We start from the raw sequence: 18,472 nt of genomic DNA, 5'->3' as shown, positions 1-18,472 counted from the left end.
ACATTATCCAATGAAAGTCCTGGGTATCTTAATCTGATCACTGTCGTCAAAATGAGTCCACATCAAGTTTCTACGATGCTTTCCCGTCATCTCTGATCCTCAAACCAGAATCAATCTGATCCACAACCTCTTGCCCCGTAAATGCAAACCAATCTGTACAAGTCTGCGCCATAATACCCGGAATGTTCATGTCCCTTTTGATATCATCCGGTCGCTCCAGAATATTGAGGTAAAGACCCCCACTCACATGCCATGCGACGTGGCAGTGGAAAGGCCAGACACCAGGATTGTCTGCATCGAATTGAACAACGATATAGGTAGGTTCATCAGCGCTGGCGCTATTTTGCAGTATCTGAACATCTCGTCGTTGAGGATTTGAAGGGTTGGTGATTTGGCCATCCCAGGTTCCTGTTCCCTGGGCGAGTATGTACATGTTGTGGCCGTGCATGTGCATGGGATGACTACCCGTTTGTGCGTGATTGTAGATGACCATTCGAATGGATCTGCTGGACGCAAAATTGAAGACATTAAATTCAGCGGGGTAATTCGTTTCGCCGTTCTTTGCTTCGAGTAGCACTGGTCGGTTGTAGTTGGCTCTGAACGTACTATTGTTCATGAAGAACAGATTATGTGTGCCATTTGACTGAAATGTCACGGCGATATTCTGGACTGTAGATGGTTGCGGTACTGGCATCGAAAAGTATGGGACCGTCTGGCTTAGAGGATCGTTGTTGCAATTAGTGAGCGCGCTTAGCGGCACATCCGATTCTGTATCTGGTACAGCAGTGCGATTGGCATCCTGGTAATAGATGGCTGCGACGGCGGATGGCGATACCCCATCGTGCAGAGAGCAGCCGCCTTTGAATGCGCTCGGTCCCAGGTCCGATCTCATCCAATACGAGTCTGTGGGTTTTCCGATCGCTTTCACGACCACGTCAGAACGCTGGCCGACTCCGAGAGTCACTACGTCGGTCTCATACGGTACGATGGGAACTGATCAGGCTGTTAGTGAATGCTGGTGGCTCAGAAACATTGCTACGAACCGAAATCGTTGGCGAACACTATCAGCTTGTGGCCATCGATACTGAATTTCTGCATGCCCTCGGCACCAGCATTGATTAATCGCAAGCGATAGGATTTGCCCGATTCGAAGCTGAATTTGCTTACGCCAGCGTTCGGCGTGCATGCTGTGCTAGATGTACTGTTCTCACATGGGTAGTTCATCTTGCCATTGATTAAGTTGTTTTGTGAGAGTGGCGGGGGCTTCTTCTCGTCTGCTGGAGCCATGACCTACGAGAACGCACTTCGTCAGTGACTAATGGCCAATTGCATGAGTTTTGAGAACATACCTGTTCGACCAGCGGAAAGTAGCTCTCGTGGTACCAATCGCTGAGCAGGACTGGGCCAAGATCGACGTCGTAATCCTGGTTATCGTGAGGTCCGTGAATAACCATCGGGCCTACAAGACCACCAGCCAGTTGCGCCGAGTAATGGCTATGGTACCAGGTACTTCCGTACAGGTCAGCCCGAAAGCGATAAGTGAAAGTCTTTCCCGGAGCAATGGGACACTGCTGAACGCCTGGGACACCATCAAACCAAGGCGTCTCTTTTTGCAGTAGTCCGTGCCAGTGCAATGAAGTTCCCTCATCGAGCTGATTATGTACCGTAACCTCAATCCAGTCTCCCCAATTTGCTTCGATAGTAGGACCCGGATATTGGCCATTCACAACGAGACCGTCTTTCTGGACTCCATCAGGAGCAATAGTCTGACGTGTAATTGTGAAGTCGTAGTGTTTCGTGACTCCAGTATTTGGCACATCATGGTAGTAATTTGTCTGCTTGGATGTTCGCTGGCCCCACGGGAATCCGGAAGAAATGGGCCCGCCTCCCAGAAAGGGCGGCAGCTTTGGTGCATCGAACATGCCTAGCCTACTCTTCCCGTTTGTTTGTTCTTGAGTTAATTGCGGGCTTAGAGATTGGCCGAGAGGTAACCAGGCAGGCCCTCTGAATTGTGCTGCATTCGGCCCACCTGCATGCGGTACGTGATAAGTCTTTGGGCTAAGAGATGTACCTGAGGTGCTTGCTTTCGCTGGTACGAGAACGAGTTCGAACATATCTTTACGTACCGAGGTCCTGTACTGCACTCGGGTCGCTGATCATCACAGCCTCAACGTCACTCTGTGGTCCATTGTCGGTTGCGTTTACTTCGGCTACGTTCATCTCTCCTGGTGCCGCAGGTGCAGGAGCTGCCAACCCAGAGGCTAGAAATGTTGCAGCCGCAAATATGCTGAAGATAGCCATGATGACGGAAGCCCCCAAGCAGAATCAGCCAGGTAGCACAAGTCAGAGAGACGATCCGCTGGTCAAGCTGTGTGCGACAGCATGAACAGGTCTTATAGACTCGCGAGAGGACGCCTCTGCTGAATGTGGCGGCGCTCGCTTTCAAATGTGGCATGCGCGGTTCGCCCTCGTATTTTGCATGCGCCTTGATCATCAGTGGAAACCAGCGATCACACTAATCCAGGGCTCCCACCTTGGGCGGCAGCGTCGGCGTCCATTATGTTGGATCATGCCGCATCGGCTTGCTCAACCACAGATCCTTCGATTTCCTGCAGTCAGATGTAAGCATGGGCTAACGATGTTGAGTTGTCTCGCGCCTTGAGCTTGTTCCAGCCAAGCTGCATCAAAAGAGATGCGCCAAGGAGGATTGTTGAAGTCCAACATAGCGCATATACTGCTCAACACGATGCGCCGAAGTGCGGTTGAGAGGCGTTATGCGAGTGAGGTTGAATTTTCGATCAGGCTGCGTGATCTTGCGCCCGGTCGCGGTGCAATCCGGGCGTGCCGTAGGGTGACGTTTCTGGCATCTCGAGTACGAAGCACGCGAAAGATTGGTCAGAGTTCAGGCGAAACGCGACAGATCTCGCATCCCTGAGATCCTACCATGTGGCATGAGGTCGGCCGGCAGTGTAGGATCGTGACTCAGCCCTCCAATAGTCCCAGAATCCTAAATGCATCAGCAAGACCGAGAGCGAACCTTCACTCAGCACACCGCTGATACGAGTTCTTTTGCATCGATGAATGACGGCCAACCGTGCAACACAATGTGCATGAGGAGCAGCGCAGTGCTGCGTCGTGCGTGGTATCGATTAGTGTCGTGTGGGCTACAGCAGGAAACGCGGCGCGAGGTCGAGGCAAAGTTCCAGGCACAGACGCCAAGTGCTATAAAAGGACGTCCGGGTAACTTAAAAGTCGACTGCAGATGATCCTAATCTGGTAAGAGATTATAGGTGATCCTTGAATGATGTGGCTCGTATCGTCATCTTTGCAGTGAGACTGCAATTTGATTGGCTTGAACGGCACTGTACTTCCAGACGTGTAGGGGAGCGCACAGCAATAGCAGGCGTATCCGTGTCGGCAGATCGAGACTCCATTGCAACTGCGTCTGCAGAACCGGCAGGGCATCGCTTAATTACTCGCAAGAGCGTTGAGACCGTCGAACGAAGCGTTTCCTCATCAGAAGCGGTCAGTCTGACAACTCGAAGACAATGTTCTACGATGTGCTGTCACCTTCGATACTTCGCGGAACGCCTGCGTCAGATGCTTTGGCGACTCGCGAGCGACACTGCCAGCGGACGTCCTACAGCTCGCAGCTTTCGGCCGATCCGGATGCTCCATGATGCTTTGCGCGGGTCTGCAAGGCATGAGTCCACAAGGCAATATTGAGGATGCGCAGATGATCACGTTGAACCAGAGCTTCTGCCGCTGGCAAGTGAAGTCCACCAGAAGACGTCACTTGACTGCCTTTGGAAGCCGCTTTCATGCGGCAGCTGTCGTGTAACATCGCTAGTAAGCGGTCAGACAGCAGGATGCCTCGGAGACACTGGATGTCCCATCGTGGAAATTTGGTCCAGCTAACACACTGCAGGTGATGTATCTGGCTGTACGGCCGAAGTGACCTTCCTTAGCTAAAAATTCCGGCATCCAGATTATCACGATGTGCACGTACAGCTTGAAAGATTCCAGAGTTTGTGTTCGCTATTCTGTGCCAAGCAACATGTCTGGTTGAGAGCGCGACATGCTACAAGCCACCAGAGCTTGATAGAAGGATAGTTGTTCGTTTGCAGGAGGAATACTGCTGTGCGCTAGGCGAGCCTTGTGACCTGTGCTGACATGGAGGCCTGAGCAGGCTTCATCGAGATAGGTGCTTGCCACTGCTTGGTGGACAACTGGAGAACCCGTTTGCACCGCCGGCCGTCGCGGCTACAGTCTGATGCGGCTGCCATCAGCCTGAACGTGGTGGTATTTTCAGAGCTAACCGAGTCTTGATTTGATTGTGCCTCCAGGGCCGAGGATTGAGGTACCAAGCGATGTCGTATGAACAGGTTGATGCCTCTCATTTCTGGCTGGGAGCGTTTCGCCTTGCCATTCGGAAGTGTTCTGTACACCTGATCACCCGAGCGCAGTACCTTTTCTAACCCCAACCCCGCCTGCCAAAAGTCAGCTCCAACAGCGCCTGTTTCATTCGCAGCTTCCAAGTCTATTGAGCGGTGCATATCCAGAAAACGGTCAAAGTCAAAGCATGCCCAAGAACAGAGGAGACAAGAAGTCGCGTTTCATATACTTCGACTTTGAATCCTGTGCAGCAGGAGAATCGGCACCGCGGCTCCAACACGCTCAAACTCGCGCAGACTTCCGGGCCAAGCCTTCGGGCTGACGTGCGGCGAACTCTGCAGCCAAGGATGTCTCGAGATGCAGAACTTTGCATATGGCGTTGACTACGTGTTGTGGTTTTGAGGTTGATGAGAACATGCTCTGGAATGTTGTTGTTCGTTGCCGGAATCAACTTCTCATCGAATGAACGGGCCGCGCCGTTGCCTAGGATGAGGTCTTGGACATGGACTTCGAGCAGCATGAATGTGCTATCTCTGAAAGGACATATTTATGTATTTGTCTGTAACATTATCCCTTTCTGCAATCACCTGCTCAGCGTTCAGGCAGCTCGATATCGGACTTGTACTATAGTAAGACACAAGCCATACCAACGGCTTGCTCCCAAGAACCAGCATTTTCGATTCACGCGCTCAGCTTCCATGGCAAGACCACCACCTTCTCAGTTCTGCTTCTTGCCTGACTTTCTCCCATGTCGCTTCTTGCTTGGTCCCTTCTTCTTCGACCCCTTTGCCTTCCCTTCCAAAGCCTTGCCACCTTTGCCTCCGCCAACATCCTTCTGTATATCATCCAAGAATGCCAAAAGGTCTCGAGCTTGATCCTCTGTATAATCACCCGCCAAAAAGGCAGCGTGAGATCCGAAGGTGGTATGAAAGCCACCCTCGTATTGCGACAAGGAGCTCAATGCTCTATGCTCGGCTTGACTCCGCTCGAGCAGCCAAAAGACGAAAGAAGAGACCTCCCACAACTCCTCCTGGTCAACGAACCCGTCTTCGATACAATAGCCCCCCAGTCTATCCCACCAATATATGCAAAGCTCGTAATGATTGCGCTCCCCCGTAGAGCGTTGCGCCTTCATTTGGCGCCAGGTGGCGCTAGGGTAGAGAATGCCACGCGTCAATATCTTTGGCTCGTATAGCAATACGTGTCGGGGCCCATAATTCTTGAGGGGTCGCGGCCCCGCCACTCCAATGCAGTGTGACGATGAACATGGTATGTTCATAAGCCAGAATATCGCAGCAAGATCGTGATTACCATCTCTCTCCGCCGCCTTGTCAGCGAGTTCGATGGCGCGCATCTCTTCCTCATCGGCATGCTCGAGGAACATTGCTCGACGAAGAACCTCCGAGCCCATGATGGCCTCCTGGAACATGTGGTTGACACGCTGGAAGACGAAGAGCTTCGTGACTGGTCGGAATGGGTTGAGGTGCTGTTCCAAGGCGGCGTACTCGAGGAGAATCATGTCGAGAAGCTCTGCAATACCGAACACTCTAGAGGCGGCGGAAGTGGCCATATCGAGTCGGGTAGAGGATGTCTTGTGGGAGGCTGGTAGTGCCGCTCGGTCGCTTTGAATTGGCGATGTCGATGTTGTGTCGAGATCGGTGCGCCTTGGTGTTGATGACTTTGCGGATCGATTGCTCTTGGTGAGTGATGTCGAATGTTGATGGTGTCGCGAAGGAAGCGCAATAGATACTGAGATTTATATGTCAGGCAAACGCGGATTCACTGCACTTGTGACGCGCACCATCATTCACCTTCCACAAAAACGCACAAGCACGGCCACAAACATGTCGAATGGGTCGACTGAAGGCGGACATTATGTTTGGCACGATATCTGCAGTCTCTCATTACACCTCGCAGATACAATGTGCCTTCCCAACATTTCAAGAGCCATGTCCGTCGAGCGCTGCCATCATTTCGTTCTCTGCCATAACCTCAATTCTATTTACGCGGGCGCTTTCTCTGTGTATCATCATCCACACAGACATACTACAAACTGCAATGCAGAGTCGCTGCTGCCCCGGTACTCCACTCGCACGAGCGTGCTGTCTTCGCTGTTGTCCACACACATCTGCCCGTTCCTCTCGAATCGGCGATTATGCTGCTACGAGCCATTTTTGTGGTGAGGTCGTCAATTTTTAGCTAGAGTTCTTCGATCTGTGTCGAGATCCGGAGGACCTAATGAAGGATCAGCTCACGACTTTCGAACGCTCGCAAAGTGGCGTGACAGTCGATCAGATGCCAGTCTTGGCTCTTGGTCTGCTGGGCAGCGACTTGTCCCTGCGATTAGCAGGAAGATAAGAAAGATCGTCCACTGACATTGATATCCTCCTGGCAACACCTTGCAACTGCTGATCGTTCTCGGCGTCCCGTGAAGCACGCTTGAGTGCTTCATCGCGTGCGTGCTCGGTGCTTCTTCGCACTTCATCGTGGCTGGGCGGCAGTCGCTCGTTCTGCAAGTCGATCTTGCGAGCATCTTCGAAGTTTGTAATGGCTGCCTTGATACCTTCAGAACCAAGCATGAGCGTACCAGCGGGCAGGCGACCACCAGACGCCGTCTTCAATTCCGTCACTCGCTCAGACTCCTCGCGCAAGACTTGAAACACACGTGACAATCTGCCAATTGCCAAGATCTTGTTCTTGATAGCTCTCCGCTTGTACTCGACGCTATCGGGGTCCATACTTGCAGCCGAACCATTGCCAATGAGGGGTGGTGACGAAGGCCCTGACGAAAGTGGTGTTTCATCCTCAAGCTCCTCCTTACTGCATGTGTTGAGAATCGCTATCAGCATATCGGTGATCTTCTCGCCAACGAAGGGTAGAGACCATGTGAAGACATCCATGAAGTTTGGAAGCCAGTATGGGTGGGGCGTGCAGTTGAATTGCCGGATGTTCATGACATTGTTCTCATACTTGAGCACAGCAGCCTTGTTGTTGTACACGTCCAGATAGTTAGGCGCAGAGAAGATTGTCATTACGGATGGAAAGCCGGTGGTTCTCGTCTTTCTGTACATGCGGTATCCAGCGTCTTGCGCTTCGTGTGCTCGGATGATGGAAAGCAGGTTGTTCTTTTCAAGGAAGGCGCAGGCTGCAGGGTAACTGAAGAAATAGGAGCAACCTCGCACATGGTTGTGGACAAAGTATTCTTGCGTCTTTTCTTGCCCGAACTCTTCCAGAGGATCTGCCCAGAGAATGTCGCACATCAATCCATGTGTAGGTGGCTCTCGGAATCGGTCCAACGACTTGAGGTCGTCGAGTGTGTGAAGCTCAGGGCTCAGTCCACCGTGGATGCAAAGGAATTGCTTGTTCATAACTGCCGCCAAAGGAAGAGCGCAAAAGGACTCCATACATGCCTCGTAGACCTTCTCGCTGTACTTGTGCTTGCATTCCAGCTTGAAGGTAAAGTAGTCTGTCAAGTGTCGGCACTCGTGGTTACCGCGCAGAAGCCAGAGAGTGTTGGGGTACCACATCTTGAGTGCCCACAAGTACAAGACGCATTCAATCGAGAAGTATCCGCGGTCCACGTAGTCGCCGAGAAACAGATATCTGGTTTCTGCTGGGTCTCCGCCAACCTCGAAGAGCTTCATCAGGTCAAAGTATTGTCCGTGGATGTCACCGCACACTGTGATCGGCGCATCCATTTCCAGCAGATTAGGCTCTGCGCGCAGAACCTGAGCGCCTCCATTGATAATCCACAGAGCCTGCTCTTCTGTCAGACGACCCTCGCGGTACAGGTGTTGTTTTAGGAATTGCAGGTTCGGTTTCGAGGGATCGGTCGGCGAAAGGATTTGTTCTTCGGTAGGAACGTTGAACGCAGGCGCTTGCACATCTACAGTCGCCGCCGTCAGCCATGTCACGCTGGACCGCCCCGCCCCTCAGTGCGCCACTTTGGGAGGTGCGCGACTGGTCCAGCCTTGTCCAAACATACCTTTGCACACTCGCTCTTGCGTGCTCACTTGGGTGCCATCCTCCATAGTATGCAAAGTGAAATCGATCTCCGGGATCTGTCTGTTCTGCTTGTTCTGCACCGCTCGCGCCGCATTGTCGGCCCATTGCTCGTCTTGCCCGTCCATGTTGGGCGGTCGCGGTTGCCTGGTTCTGCTGTACTGGTGTTGTTAGAGCACACGAGGCCGATGTTCCAGACAAGGCTCAATTCGTGGTGCGGTGAAGTTGTGGCTAATGCGCTCTGCCCACGCGACTGAGCTTGAGTGGCGGCGGGGTGGAACCGGTGAGAGAACGGGCGGCCCAATGTGCGGTATAGGGGCCAATGACGTGCGTTTTGCGCGCTGTCTTTCCTGCAAACCAGTGCGCCTCCGTGGGGAGATGTTATTCGACAATGTTAGAAGGCGGCGAGACTGCCCGCTCGTGCATGTGAATTTCGGTGCGGAGTGTTGTCGAAGCTCCAGACCTTTGAGAGTGTTTGTCCGGGCGAGGCGCGCCACTGATGCAGCCGCCAATCACATGCGCTGGCGAGAGTTGGGTGGAGTTGGCTTCCACAGCCCACAATCAGGATGGTCAGCAACCAAGCAGCATTGAAAAATAGGGCTGATGAGGGCGAGGCACTGGACTTGTGGGTGAGATCATACACATCTTGGACTGACTGCCGGGCAACGGCATGCCGAGAAATAGCACTCGGTCACTCGGTATGTACGAAATGGTGACGGGAAGCCGACGACGATATCGATTTTGAGCAAGCAAGATCTTCGCGTACGCTCCTGCGATCTACAAGCAGAGAACAAGACACGGTAATCGGCCATTCCACTCGGAGAATGGCTGAACTGGATCTGGACTTGCCTGTCATCATGCCAGACCCAGCGTCCTGAAAGCGCACATTTCAGTCGCGCTGATAGCACGCCCTTAATGCACTGATAATGTGACTTCGAATTCCCCATGACATGGAGCGAAGGCGTACTCCAGTCTCCAGGCGAGACCGCGAGCTTTGCTTCTATCGCAACCTCAGCCTCGTGCATGTCAATCTAGACGAGTAGCCCACGGGAAGCGTTACAGGCGTCCCCCGGAGAACAGTCCAGGGATCACATCGGTGGCACGTCTATTGCACAGAGATGCTTCCGCGAGTTTGAAGCAAATGCTCATACGAAATCTCTGGGGCTGAAGTATGCTGTTGCTATCGGTTAATCTGCTCAGACCAGTGGAGGACGTGCGTGATGCTACCATTGCACCAAGTGCTGGCACAAGGGCACTTCCTCTAACACAGCTTCTACGCGTGACATGGAGTCAACAAACACGCGACGTATTGTACCTCTTCTCCGCAATGCCTAGTCTCAGACGACTCCTCACGCTCACGCTTCAGTTCCAAACGTCTTTGCCAAGCCATCTAAGCGCTCACATCTCAGCCAGTGCAACCGCGCGCCTCTGTCTAGTATGAAACACAACATGCCATCTATCTTTGTCCCACCCTAGTAGCCACCGCTCCTTCTCACTCGTGGCGTCTTGCAGCAGCTTGCACATTTGCGGCGTCGCAGCGGCAACTCTGTGAAACAGTCCATACAGACCCATGGGATCAGCATCGCGATGGGGCTGATGGAGCTTGTCTCTCAATTTACACACGGCCTCAGGCGCCTGACGGTTGCGAAGCGTAGTACCGTGCCACGATGTTGCAACGAAGACGTGTTTAGAACAGAGGCATGATAAGTATGAGGTCGAGGTCATGGAGCTGAGTGTCCAGACGCTTCTTTGCGATCAACTTGAATTTCCAGATTGCTGCACAGCATTAAATCTCACATACTACATCATGCCTTTGAGTTTGCTAGACGAACATCAGTGCTTCTTGGAAGAACAGTATACCATCTCAACACCAGACCTAAAGCAAGGCGAAACATTCGAAAGCTGGATGCCTCTCTTGCCAAGCACGAGCAACACTTACCGCCGCACTCAAGAGAAGACCACGATGTGGAAATCAGTCCGACAGCGCCTGAGGTCTATCAGTCCCAGGAGGCGCTCGAACTCCTCAGGAAGGGAATCCATGAACAAACGACGTTCCATGCAGCTGTCGTAGCTTGAGATGAACATCTCGATGAACAGTTGATGTGGCTGCCTACACGGGAGCACATCACAAGATTTGAGACAAGCAAACGTCACGAGAAAACATGATCCCCATGTCTATCCCCACACACAAAAGCATCCCCAAGATATCTCCGACAGGTCTATTCCAGGCCATTCGTGGAGAGTAAGGTTGCTCACATTCGGATCTCCTATCATGACCGACAGCCAGCGCCACCGGACACGAATCACTACATCAAGGAGAAGATTTCCAGCAAGCGTTTGTGATGTGACAAGAAGGACCACACAGAGTGGTCATCGGAGGAGGAATTTTGGCGCCCGCGACGCCGACGCGTTTGATCCACGCAAGCTCGGCCAACTTTGCAAGATGGCGATATTCACGGTGCGAAGATCAATCGGGTGTGTGATCCGGAATAGTAGCACGTGTCGGTCAGTGCTTGTTTGTGCACGCAGGGCACAATGCCATTGACTCGTGCTTGGCTATTTTGAGGACCGCAGGCAGGAAGGAAAATTCGAAGGTTGTGGAGTGCATGACATCAAAAATTGTTTCGAGAATCGGAGGAGGTTGTCCTTGCAGGAGACTTGTTAAGCGGTCAAGGTGGCTGTATGGAGCAAGGTGGATCGCGGTACGAGTCGCGTCAGAGTATACGGTATACGATCCAGTGTTGATGCTTTGCCTCCAGTCCAGCCTCGTGTTTCCTGCGGAAGCGCACAGTCCGTGTGTGTGGCGAGGCGCTGCACTGTCCCCATCCGCGTCGCAAACTCGCAGTCACGATGTGATGTGGCGGACGTGTTCAGCTGACCATGGAAGGACAGGTTGGTGAAGCGTGTAGAGCCAAGGTGGTGAAACGGGGCGCGGATGTTTCACTCGCTCGGTTCCACAGCCGAGAGCCGCATGGACGCGGGCTTGATTGGAGGGAGGGTGCAGATCCCTTGGACGCTAACGGCATCAAGCTCCCTCCTTTTCCGACCTCACGACACGACTGCGCCGGCTGATTGGACACGCCGACTTCACCTCTCCGTCCAGCAGCTGCACGATGAAAGCCAACGATAGGCACAGCTCCGTCGCTGCCCCTGGCAATACTGCACGCAAACTCGCTGCCTGTCGCGTGTTTCGGTGCGTCCGCTGAGACAGAAGCGTCGCCGCCACCGCGCGGACGACGGGACGCTACCAGCAAACCAGCGAACGCTGTCTGCTGCTCCGCCCTCACCCTTGGCGGTGGAGGGCACAACCAGAGGTCGACGTGCAAACTCTCGCGCACCGCTAGCGCCCACTGGGACCTCCTTCGCTGGAGCGCAGCATATGCAAAACATGTTGCAGCTGGCACTAACGCGCACTGTCGACCACCATTCTCCCGCCGCGCAGGAGATCTGTCCCACGCAGGCCCGCCTGCCATGGACTCGCCCATCGCTGCTGCAGCGGGACGGGCGCGTACGAAGCCATCGTGCAGGAGCCTGATCCATGCCCACACAGGGGCCTCTCCAGATGCAGATCGCGCCAAGGGCAAGTCTTAAGAGCGTCGCATTGCTGTTTGCTCTGCCCTCTCTCTGCTTCCTCGCAACAAACGCGTCGTCGAAGTTTTCCTGCTCTACATCCTCTTTTTGCGCTGTCGCCGTTGCCAGGAGCATCGTGCACACACACTCCTTCACTACACTCCAGTGTCTCCGCGAGACTTTTGACCCAGAGCCAGACTCTCATTTCGCTGCAGCCCCCACCGATTCCGACAGACAGACTCCTCTTGTCGCAGATAGACACCCTCTCAAAAGCCCAGGTAAGCAGATCTCCCGAAGTCCTCCCCTCCTGTCGAAAAAGCTTCTGTCCAAGTCCCCTACCTTCCGACTACCGAATATCTGCGATATGTCTCAACTACTCGAACAGGGGACAGAAGCTTGTCGCACCTTCTGTCTCGCACTCGATGCTCGACAAGCACATCGAAGACGAACGCATAGACTAATGATGCTCAGATCTCACTCTCTAAGCAGTACTTAGAGTTTCAACGACGACGTCGGTTTCGATTTATCGCTCAGCCGGTCTAGCGATACTACAGCATTTCCAACGCCAGTTCACAGCTCGCATCCAGTCTCTACTACGACAGTTTCGCACGATGTTCTCCAAATCATTCCTTACCGCAGCTGCGGCTTGCAGCCTGCTTGTTTCTTCCGTCAATGCCCATATGATGATCACCAGCCCCGTCCCATACGGCGCGGACAGCCTGAACAACAGCCCACTCGAGCCAGATGGGTCTGACTTTCCATGCAAACAGCGATCGGGTGTTTACGACATCAGCCAGGTCAACGAAATGCCAGTCGGTGTTCCCCAGACTCTTTCGTTCAAGGGTGGTGCTACCCACGGCGGTGGCTCATGCCAGCTCTCGGTCACACTCGACAAGAATCCAACGAAGAGCAGCGAGTGGAAGGTCATCCACTCCATCCTCGGCGGTTGCCCAAATAGCGCAGCTGGCAACGCCAACGGCTCGCCTACTTACTCTGACAATCCGACTTTCCAATATACCATGCCCAAGGGTATGCCAAACGGCGAATACACGCTAGCCTGGACATGGTTCAACAAGATCGGGAACAGAGAGATGTACATGAATTGCGCTCCTATCAAGGTCACTGGTGGCGCAGACAACAACGAGGTCTACAACTCGCTCCCAGACATGTTCGTTGCTAATATCGGCAATGGCTGCGGCACCACAGAGGGCGAAGACTTCGTGTTCCCGCAGTGCGGACTGAACGTTGAGACCGCTATGCAGACCGCCCTCGGCTCTTCTACATCGGGCACTTGCGCTGCTCCTACTGGCGGCTCCGGGTCAGGATCTGGTGGCTCTTCGCCCGCCGAGCCAACCGGATACAGCTCTCCTGCCAACTCTCCGGCCGCGCCCACCTACGGATCTGGAGCAAGCTCTGCTGCCCCAGTCGCGCCAAGCTACGGTGGTGGTTCTGGCGCTGGTGCGTCACCTGCTCCTAGCGCTCCTAGCTACGGAGGTGCTTCGCCCGCTGCACCGCAAGCCCCAGCGCCGACCGGTTACGGAAGTGGCGCTGCAAGCAGCGTCGAAGGTGGAGCCGCAGCAGGCGGTATCGCTACTACTTACGAGGTCCACACTGCTACCGAAATCAGGACCATCACAGCTGATGGACCAGCACCAACTGGCTATGGCTCTCCAGCTGGTCCTGGGGGCGCCTCCGGAGGTAGCCCATCAAACTACGGCGGAAGCAACAAGGGCAAGGTCTCCTCCGGCTCTGGCTCTTCAGACTCTGGTTCCTCAGAATCCGGCTCTTCTCCAGCGGCGCCAGCCGACAACAGCACTTCGTCAGGCACCTGCTCTGGCAACTCTGTTCCCTGCTCGAAGCAGGACGAAGTTGTCTGCCTGGACAATGGCAAATGGGGTCTTTGCGACCACGGCTGTGTCTTCCCAATGGCCTTGACCTCAGGCACAGCATGCCAAGGTGGTGTCATCTCCAAGCGACACTCCATGGCAGCGCATGTTCGCCGCCACCTCCGACCACATTCTCACAAGTTCTAGTTCGCCAGTTAAGCTCGTCGCACCAGACACATTTTGTACAGTCACGAGTATCAAGAAAACTTTTCTCTGGGGACAGCATATTTGGTGGCAGGACTTGAAAGGTGTTGTTGGATCAGGTCGGCTTGGAGGACAACTTTTGGCAGCATGAGCGTTCGTTGGCTGTTTGTGGGCATGACAAGCATTCTTTTATCACTTGATGACATTTTGATGAATTAGACGGGAGGAACAATACCAGCGGTTGCACAGCATCGCATGGCACGGACAGGACATGTATGGATTTTGGCAATGGCATACAATAGGCTCCACAGTACGCAGTACAGCAATTTCTTTTGCTCAAGTTCTAATCTTCATGTCTCATTCTACGTGTGGTGATGAACTTCATATGGTGGTGGCTCGCCCCTTCGATCAATCCTGTCCCAGCCGTCAATCCCAATTCGTAGATTCCCATCAACACCCTCAAATAATTTCCAGGCCCACTTCTTCCCAGCTCGCCACTCCTTTGCCTCCTTCTCAGTTCGGAACCTCCTTCGACCCATCTCGTCAAGCGCGCGACAGCCTGCAAAGTAGGCTACAATACTCGCCGGACTGCTCGGCAGTCGAGGAAGAACTTTCCATGGCCTTCGTGCGTAGAAGAATATTGTAACAATGATGTAGAGGCCGAATATACACTCGGTGACAATGAAAGCCGGCGTGGAAAAGAGAATGCGAGTTTCCAATTTTTGGATTGTGCCGTGAATCGCAGCAGAAGTCTGTGGATCTGCATCTTCGAGAAGGAGGTCTAAATTCGTGCCAACCAAGATCGCGAAGAGTCTCCTGTAGACCTCGGATAATTGTTGTGCGGCATGTCCAGGATTCGGAACGGGTTGATTGGGGTCCAAAAGTGAAGAGTCGTTCGTGCTCTCCTTGATGAGGTAGTTCAGAAAGTCGGACGGGTACGCATCTTTGTGCCAGGTACCACCAAGATCGGCAAGGAAATAGTTCGCCTGAGCTTGGACGTCTGCCATGGAAAATGAAAAGACGTCTGGAATCGCCCGGCCTATTCTCAAAGATTCGAGGACTCTGCCTTTGCCATCGACTTTGATCGCCACCTCATTCGCACTGATATTTGGCGTACAGATAAGCATGGTGTCGTTGCGGGATGTCATTGTCATATTGCGATCTCCGTAATAATTGATTCCAGGACCATGTCTGACTTCTCCAGATGTCGTTTTCCAGTCGACTCGTAGCCAGCCTGCCAGCAAATGTTGTCTGCAATATAAGTGATCTTCGGCAGAAGCATTGGAGCCCAACATGGTTCCGAGTTCGATTGCGACGTGACCATCTTGTGGATCGCGGAGGTTTCCAATCCAGCTACCAGTCCACTTGCGTTCGTCCGTGCAATTGACCGTAGACCCATCCGGTTTCAATAAAGAGACATTGAGCGCTGCGGCGACACCAGAGGGATCGTAGAAGTCGAGAATGTAGTCGTTTGGTGAAGAGACTCTAGCGCACCGAAGCTCTGCTGCGAATGCAACTGTTGTGATCTCGGCTGTATCATTCTCATTGACAGTGTTGAGGTCAACGGGTACATAGGCGTAATCACTATCTGTCCATGGCGGCAGCGGAGTATCGGCAGTCAGATTTGACATGATCCTGTAGAATGGTCCATTGGTCATGCCTCCTTGTAGCGTCTGTTCCACACCATCTGCATTGAATGGCATGCCAGTTCCATTCAAAGCCCGGAATCGTGCAGCCTTCGTCGGCATGAAGTCGGCCCCTGTTGGTACCATTTGCTGGCCTTCGTACATCAAACCACTCAATGCGACTGACAGCCCATTCGCAAGCAAGACCATCAAGCATACGAGTACCATGACAAAGTGACGAGCTCGCATTGCTCGCAGGAACAAGAACTGAGGAGGGAGTGAGCTGTAGTCCAGATCAATGGATTTCGAGGCGGGGGCGTCATCACGACGAAGCTCCTCAAATGGCTGTAAGATACTCAGATAGCGGTTCAGCAGTAGCCAAAATGGTTCAATAAGAGTAGCCAACGCAATAGGAACATAGTTCTCCAGAAGCTGGCGAACAAATGTCGTTTGCGATGGCAAAGCGAGACCTGCAACATATGTCAGCTTCATCACCACCGAACGGATCCTTCGTTACCCACCGTTATTGCTCCGCGCCTTCAAGAAAAGAGCCAGAAAGGTGGAAAGCGCTGCGATCTGGAGAAGGAGGAAAATCATGCCAGTGACAAGCTTCATCTCAAAAGGTCGAATGCCTCCAGTAGATTCAGGAGACGTCTCTGGACCAGCGACAGGTGGATTTCCGTCGCTCTCGGCCTTGTAAAGGGTCACTTCAGACGTACTGAACGCGTTGTCAGTCACGCGAAGCTCGAAGCTCGAATTGGCCAGTGCTTTTGCCAAACCCTTCTCACTTCGCGTGTCAAGTCCGGAAAAGTCTTGATACATCGCATCGTTTGCGGACGTGAGACTCATCAAGGCACCGATAGTGGCGGGATCATGGTGCAACATGTTCTTCCTTCGTGGCAAACCTATCAATAACCCAGTACCGAGGACTAAGACTGTACCCAGGATGCCTATGACCGCGAAGGCAAAGCCAGGTACGATCACGACGGCCTGAGTCCTATATACCTGCTGACCGACTTGCGCTGAGGAGGTTCGATCGTGGAGAAGAATGTCACTCAGCTGTCGTGCAAACAGCAAGCGGTATGCAGCCTGGTAGGACAGCCTCAGATGTTCTGGATCAAGATAATCATCTAGCGGTCTTCGGTAGGTCGCAATTGCGAATGGGGCCATCTTTGGTACGAATTCAAGATTAAGCGGCAATTGAGTGAGTTGTGACCTCTGATCAGGAAAGCCAGAGGTGGGATAGTTGCCCCGGATCGTGAACTGCGCTTGACCCGAGCTCATAGCCCACTCAAACGTGCTTACGTTGAACATGTTCTGTGGCAAATCTGACTTCTGTCCGATTCTTATGACGTCTAGAACCGTTCGCTCAGGCCAGCTAACAGTTGCATTGACAGGCTGTTGGTAATACGTGGGCACACAATAGAGCGATGTAGCATTTGCTGCACCGGGATAGAAGCCGATATTATTGTCCGCTGTTTTGATGGTTGTCGTGTTGCTCTTGGACCAACGTACAAAGAATGTATGTGGCGATGCTGTCTTGCAATATGGTGACAGATAGTAATCCGCAAATCCATTTTGGTTCTGATAGCCGGCATACAGTGTGTCAAAGGGCTTCTCCAGATCCCCGCCGCCGTTGGGACGGTATGAAGGAGGATAGTAGCTGCAACCTTCGCTACTGTTGTAATACCAAAGGTCCTCAGACTTCTCCCACAATATTGCAGTCTCACAAGAAATGTCGATAGAGTACATGACCGTCTGACCAGTGAATGTCTGATTGATAGCATCTTCGGACATCTCTTTTGCAGGTCCAAATGGAGCAAGCATGTACTCTTTGGTCATGTATGGCGGGAGCGACTCGTTAAGCCAGGCGATATTGTATGTCGATTGCGCATAGTCGACGGTCAGGTTTCCCTGCTGTTCAATGGGAGTGTATGCTAAGGACTGCCAGGGTGTCACAGCTTCCTGCAGGACGATAGTCCTAGTCGCGAACATACCAGCTTGGATAGGTGTCAGCCCCCAGAAGACCAAAATCATAATGATTGAACCAGAGAAGACGGCCCATTGACGTCTTTTGAATGCCAGAAACGGGACAGTGGCCAGGAACTCCAGAGGATAGCTCAGCAAGATGGAGTCACCGGCTTTTGCCTCGCCTTTGGACAGCTGGAAATATGGCTCGAGCCTCTTGATGTCCAAGTCGAGCCAGGTCCAAAGGAAGCTGTATATGACTGAAATAATTGTTGGCAGATACAAATACGAGAAGGAACGACTGAGCGGAAGTTCATTGACATCCTTGGCAAAAATGATGCCCTGGTCTCGGGCGCTTTGCACATGGAGCCAGGCGACGGCCGCGATCAGAACGCATGTGAGGATGAGAAGAGTGCCCAGGTACCAGATCTTGAAAGTTGGCGGCGTCCAAGATCCTACACGCTCTCTTCGGCCATTATCCAGTATTGCTCTGACCGCAACCTCTGGCTGCTTCGTCCCAACACCACCGCGGCTCTTCGAACTCGTCCATCCTCCGAACGACCCAGAATCTCCAGTAATCGATCTGAAAAGTCGCATTTTTGTGCCCAGAATCACAGAACCAATTCCTAGATGAGAGCCACGATTCAGGCAGACCAGCTGCACACACAAACCAAAAGCAGAAACGACAGAGGAAGTGGAAGTGTACAGACACACCGAATCGAGCGCGTTCGCGCCATGTCTTCTATGCTGCCTGCCCAATGCAGCCGTGAGGCACAGTACATGGCCTATTTTGGACGTGCAGGATGTAAGCGCTGCGGCGGGCGCTTAGGATGCATGATGCTTGACACTTCCTGCGCTGGCCTGGTTCTCGCCTGCGAGGGT

At 53.1% G+C, this 18,472-nt stretch overlaps 5 protein-coding genes across 5 annotated transcripts; 1 reads left to right on the top strand and 4 right to left on the bottom strand.

The window, feature by feature from the left end:
* Positions 1 to 70: 70 nt before the first annotated feature.
* On the bottom strand, positions 71 to 2,301 carry CKM354_001061300 (uncharacterized protein; the record flags this gene model as incomplete). The annotated part of the gene is made up of 4 exons (XM_044806076.1): positions 71 to 993; positions 1,044 to 1,290; positions 1,350 to 2,029; positions 2,127 to 2,301. The coding sequence occupies 4 exons, from the start codon at positions 2,299 to 2,301 to the stop codon at positions 71 to 73; spliced, it is 2,025 nt and encodes a 674-aa protein (XP_044662011.1).
* Positions 2,302 to 5,113: 2,812 nt separating this feature from the next.
* On the bottom strand, positions 5,114 to 5,965 carry CKM354_001061200 (uncharacterized protein; the record flags this gene model as incomplete). The annotated part of the gene is made up of 1 exon (XM_044806075.1): positions 5,114 to 5,965. One exon carries the CDS (start codon positions 5,963 to 5,965, stop codon positions 5,114 to 5,116), a length of 852 nt encoding a protein of 283 aa, XP_044662010.1.
* Positions 5,966 to 6,686: 721 nt separating this feature from the next.
* CKM354_001061100 (uncharacterized protein) lies at positions 6,687 to 8,525 on the bottom strand (the record flags this gene model as incomplete). Its single annotated transcript, XM_044806074.1, has 2 exons — positions 6,687 to 8,281; positions 8,381 to 8,525. 2 exons carry the CDS (start codon positions 8,523 to 8,525, stop codon positions 6,687 to 6,689), a joined length of 1,740 nt encoding a protein of 579 aa, XP_044662009.1.
* Positions 8,526 to 12,578: 4,053 nt separating this feature from the next.
* CKM354_001061000 (uncharacterized protein) lies at positions 12,579 to 14,000 on the top strand (the record flags this gene model as incomplete). The annotated part of the gene is made up of 1 exon (XM_044806073.1): positions 12,579 to 14,000. The coding sequence occupies one exon, from the start codon at positions 12,579 to 12,581 to the stop codon at positions 13,998 to 14,000; it is 1,422 nt and encodes a 473-aa protein (XP_044662008.1).
* Positions 14,001 to 14,359: 359 nt separating this feature from the next.
* On the bottom strand, positions 14,360 to 18,187 carry CKM354_001060900 (uncharacterized protein; the record flags this gene model as incomplete). The annotated part of the gene is made up of 2 exons (XM_044806072.1): positions 14,360 to 16,092; positions 16,144 to 18,187. The coding sequence occupies 2 exons, from the start codon at positions 18,185 to 18,187 to the stop codon at positions 14,360 to 14,362; spliced, it is 3,777 nt and encodes a 1,258-aa protein (XP_044662007.1).
* Positions 18,188 to 18,472: the final 285 nt, after the last annotated feature.

Source organism: Cercospora kikuchii (genome assembly GCF_019650295.1).
Source record: "Cercospora kikuchii DNA, contig_00007, whole genome shotgun sequence".
In the NCBI taxonomy this organism is placed as follows: domain Eukaryota; kingdom Fungi; phylum Ascomycota; class Dothideomycetes; order Mycosphaerellales; family Mycosphaerellaceae; genus Cercospora; species Cercospora kikuchii.
The sequence above is the reverse complement of the archived record's forward strand: the minus strand, read 5'-3'. Positions and strand labels throughout refer to the sequence as shown.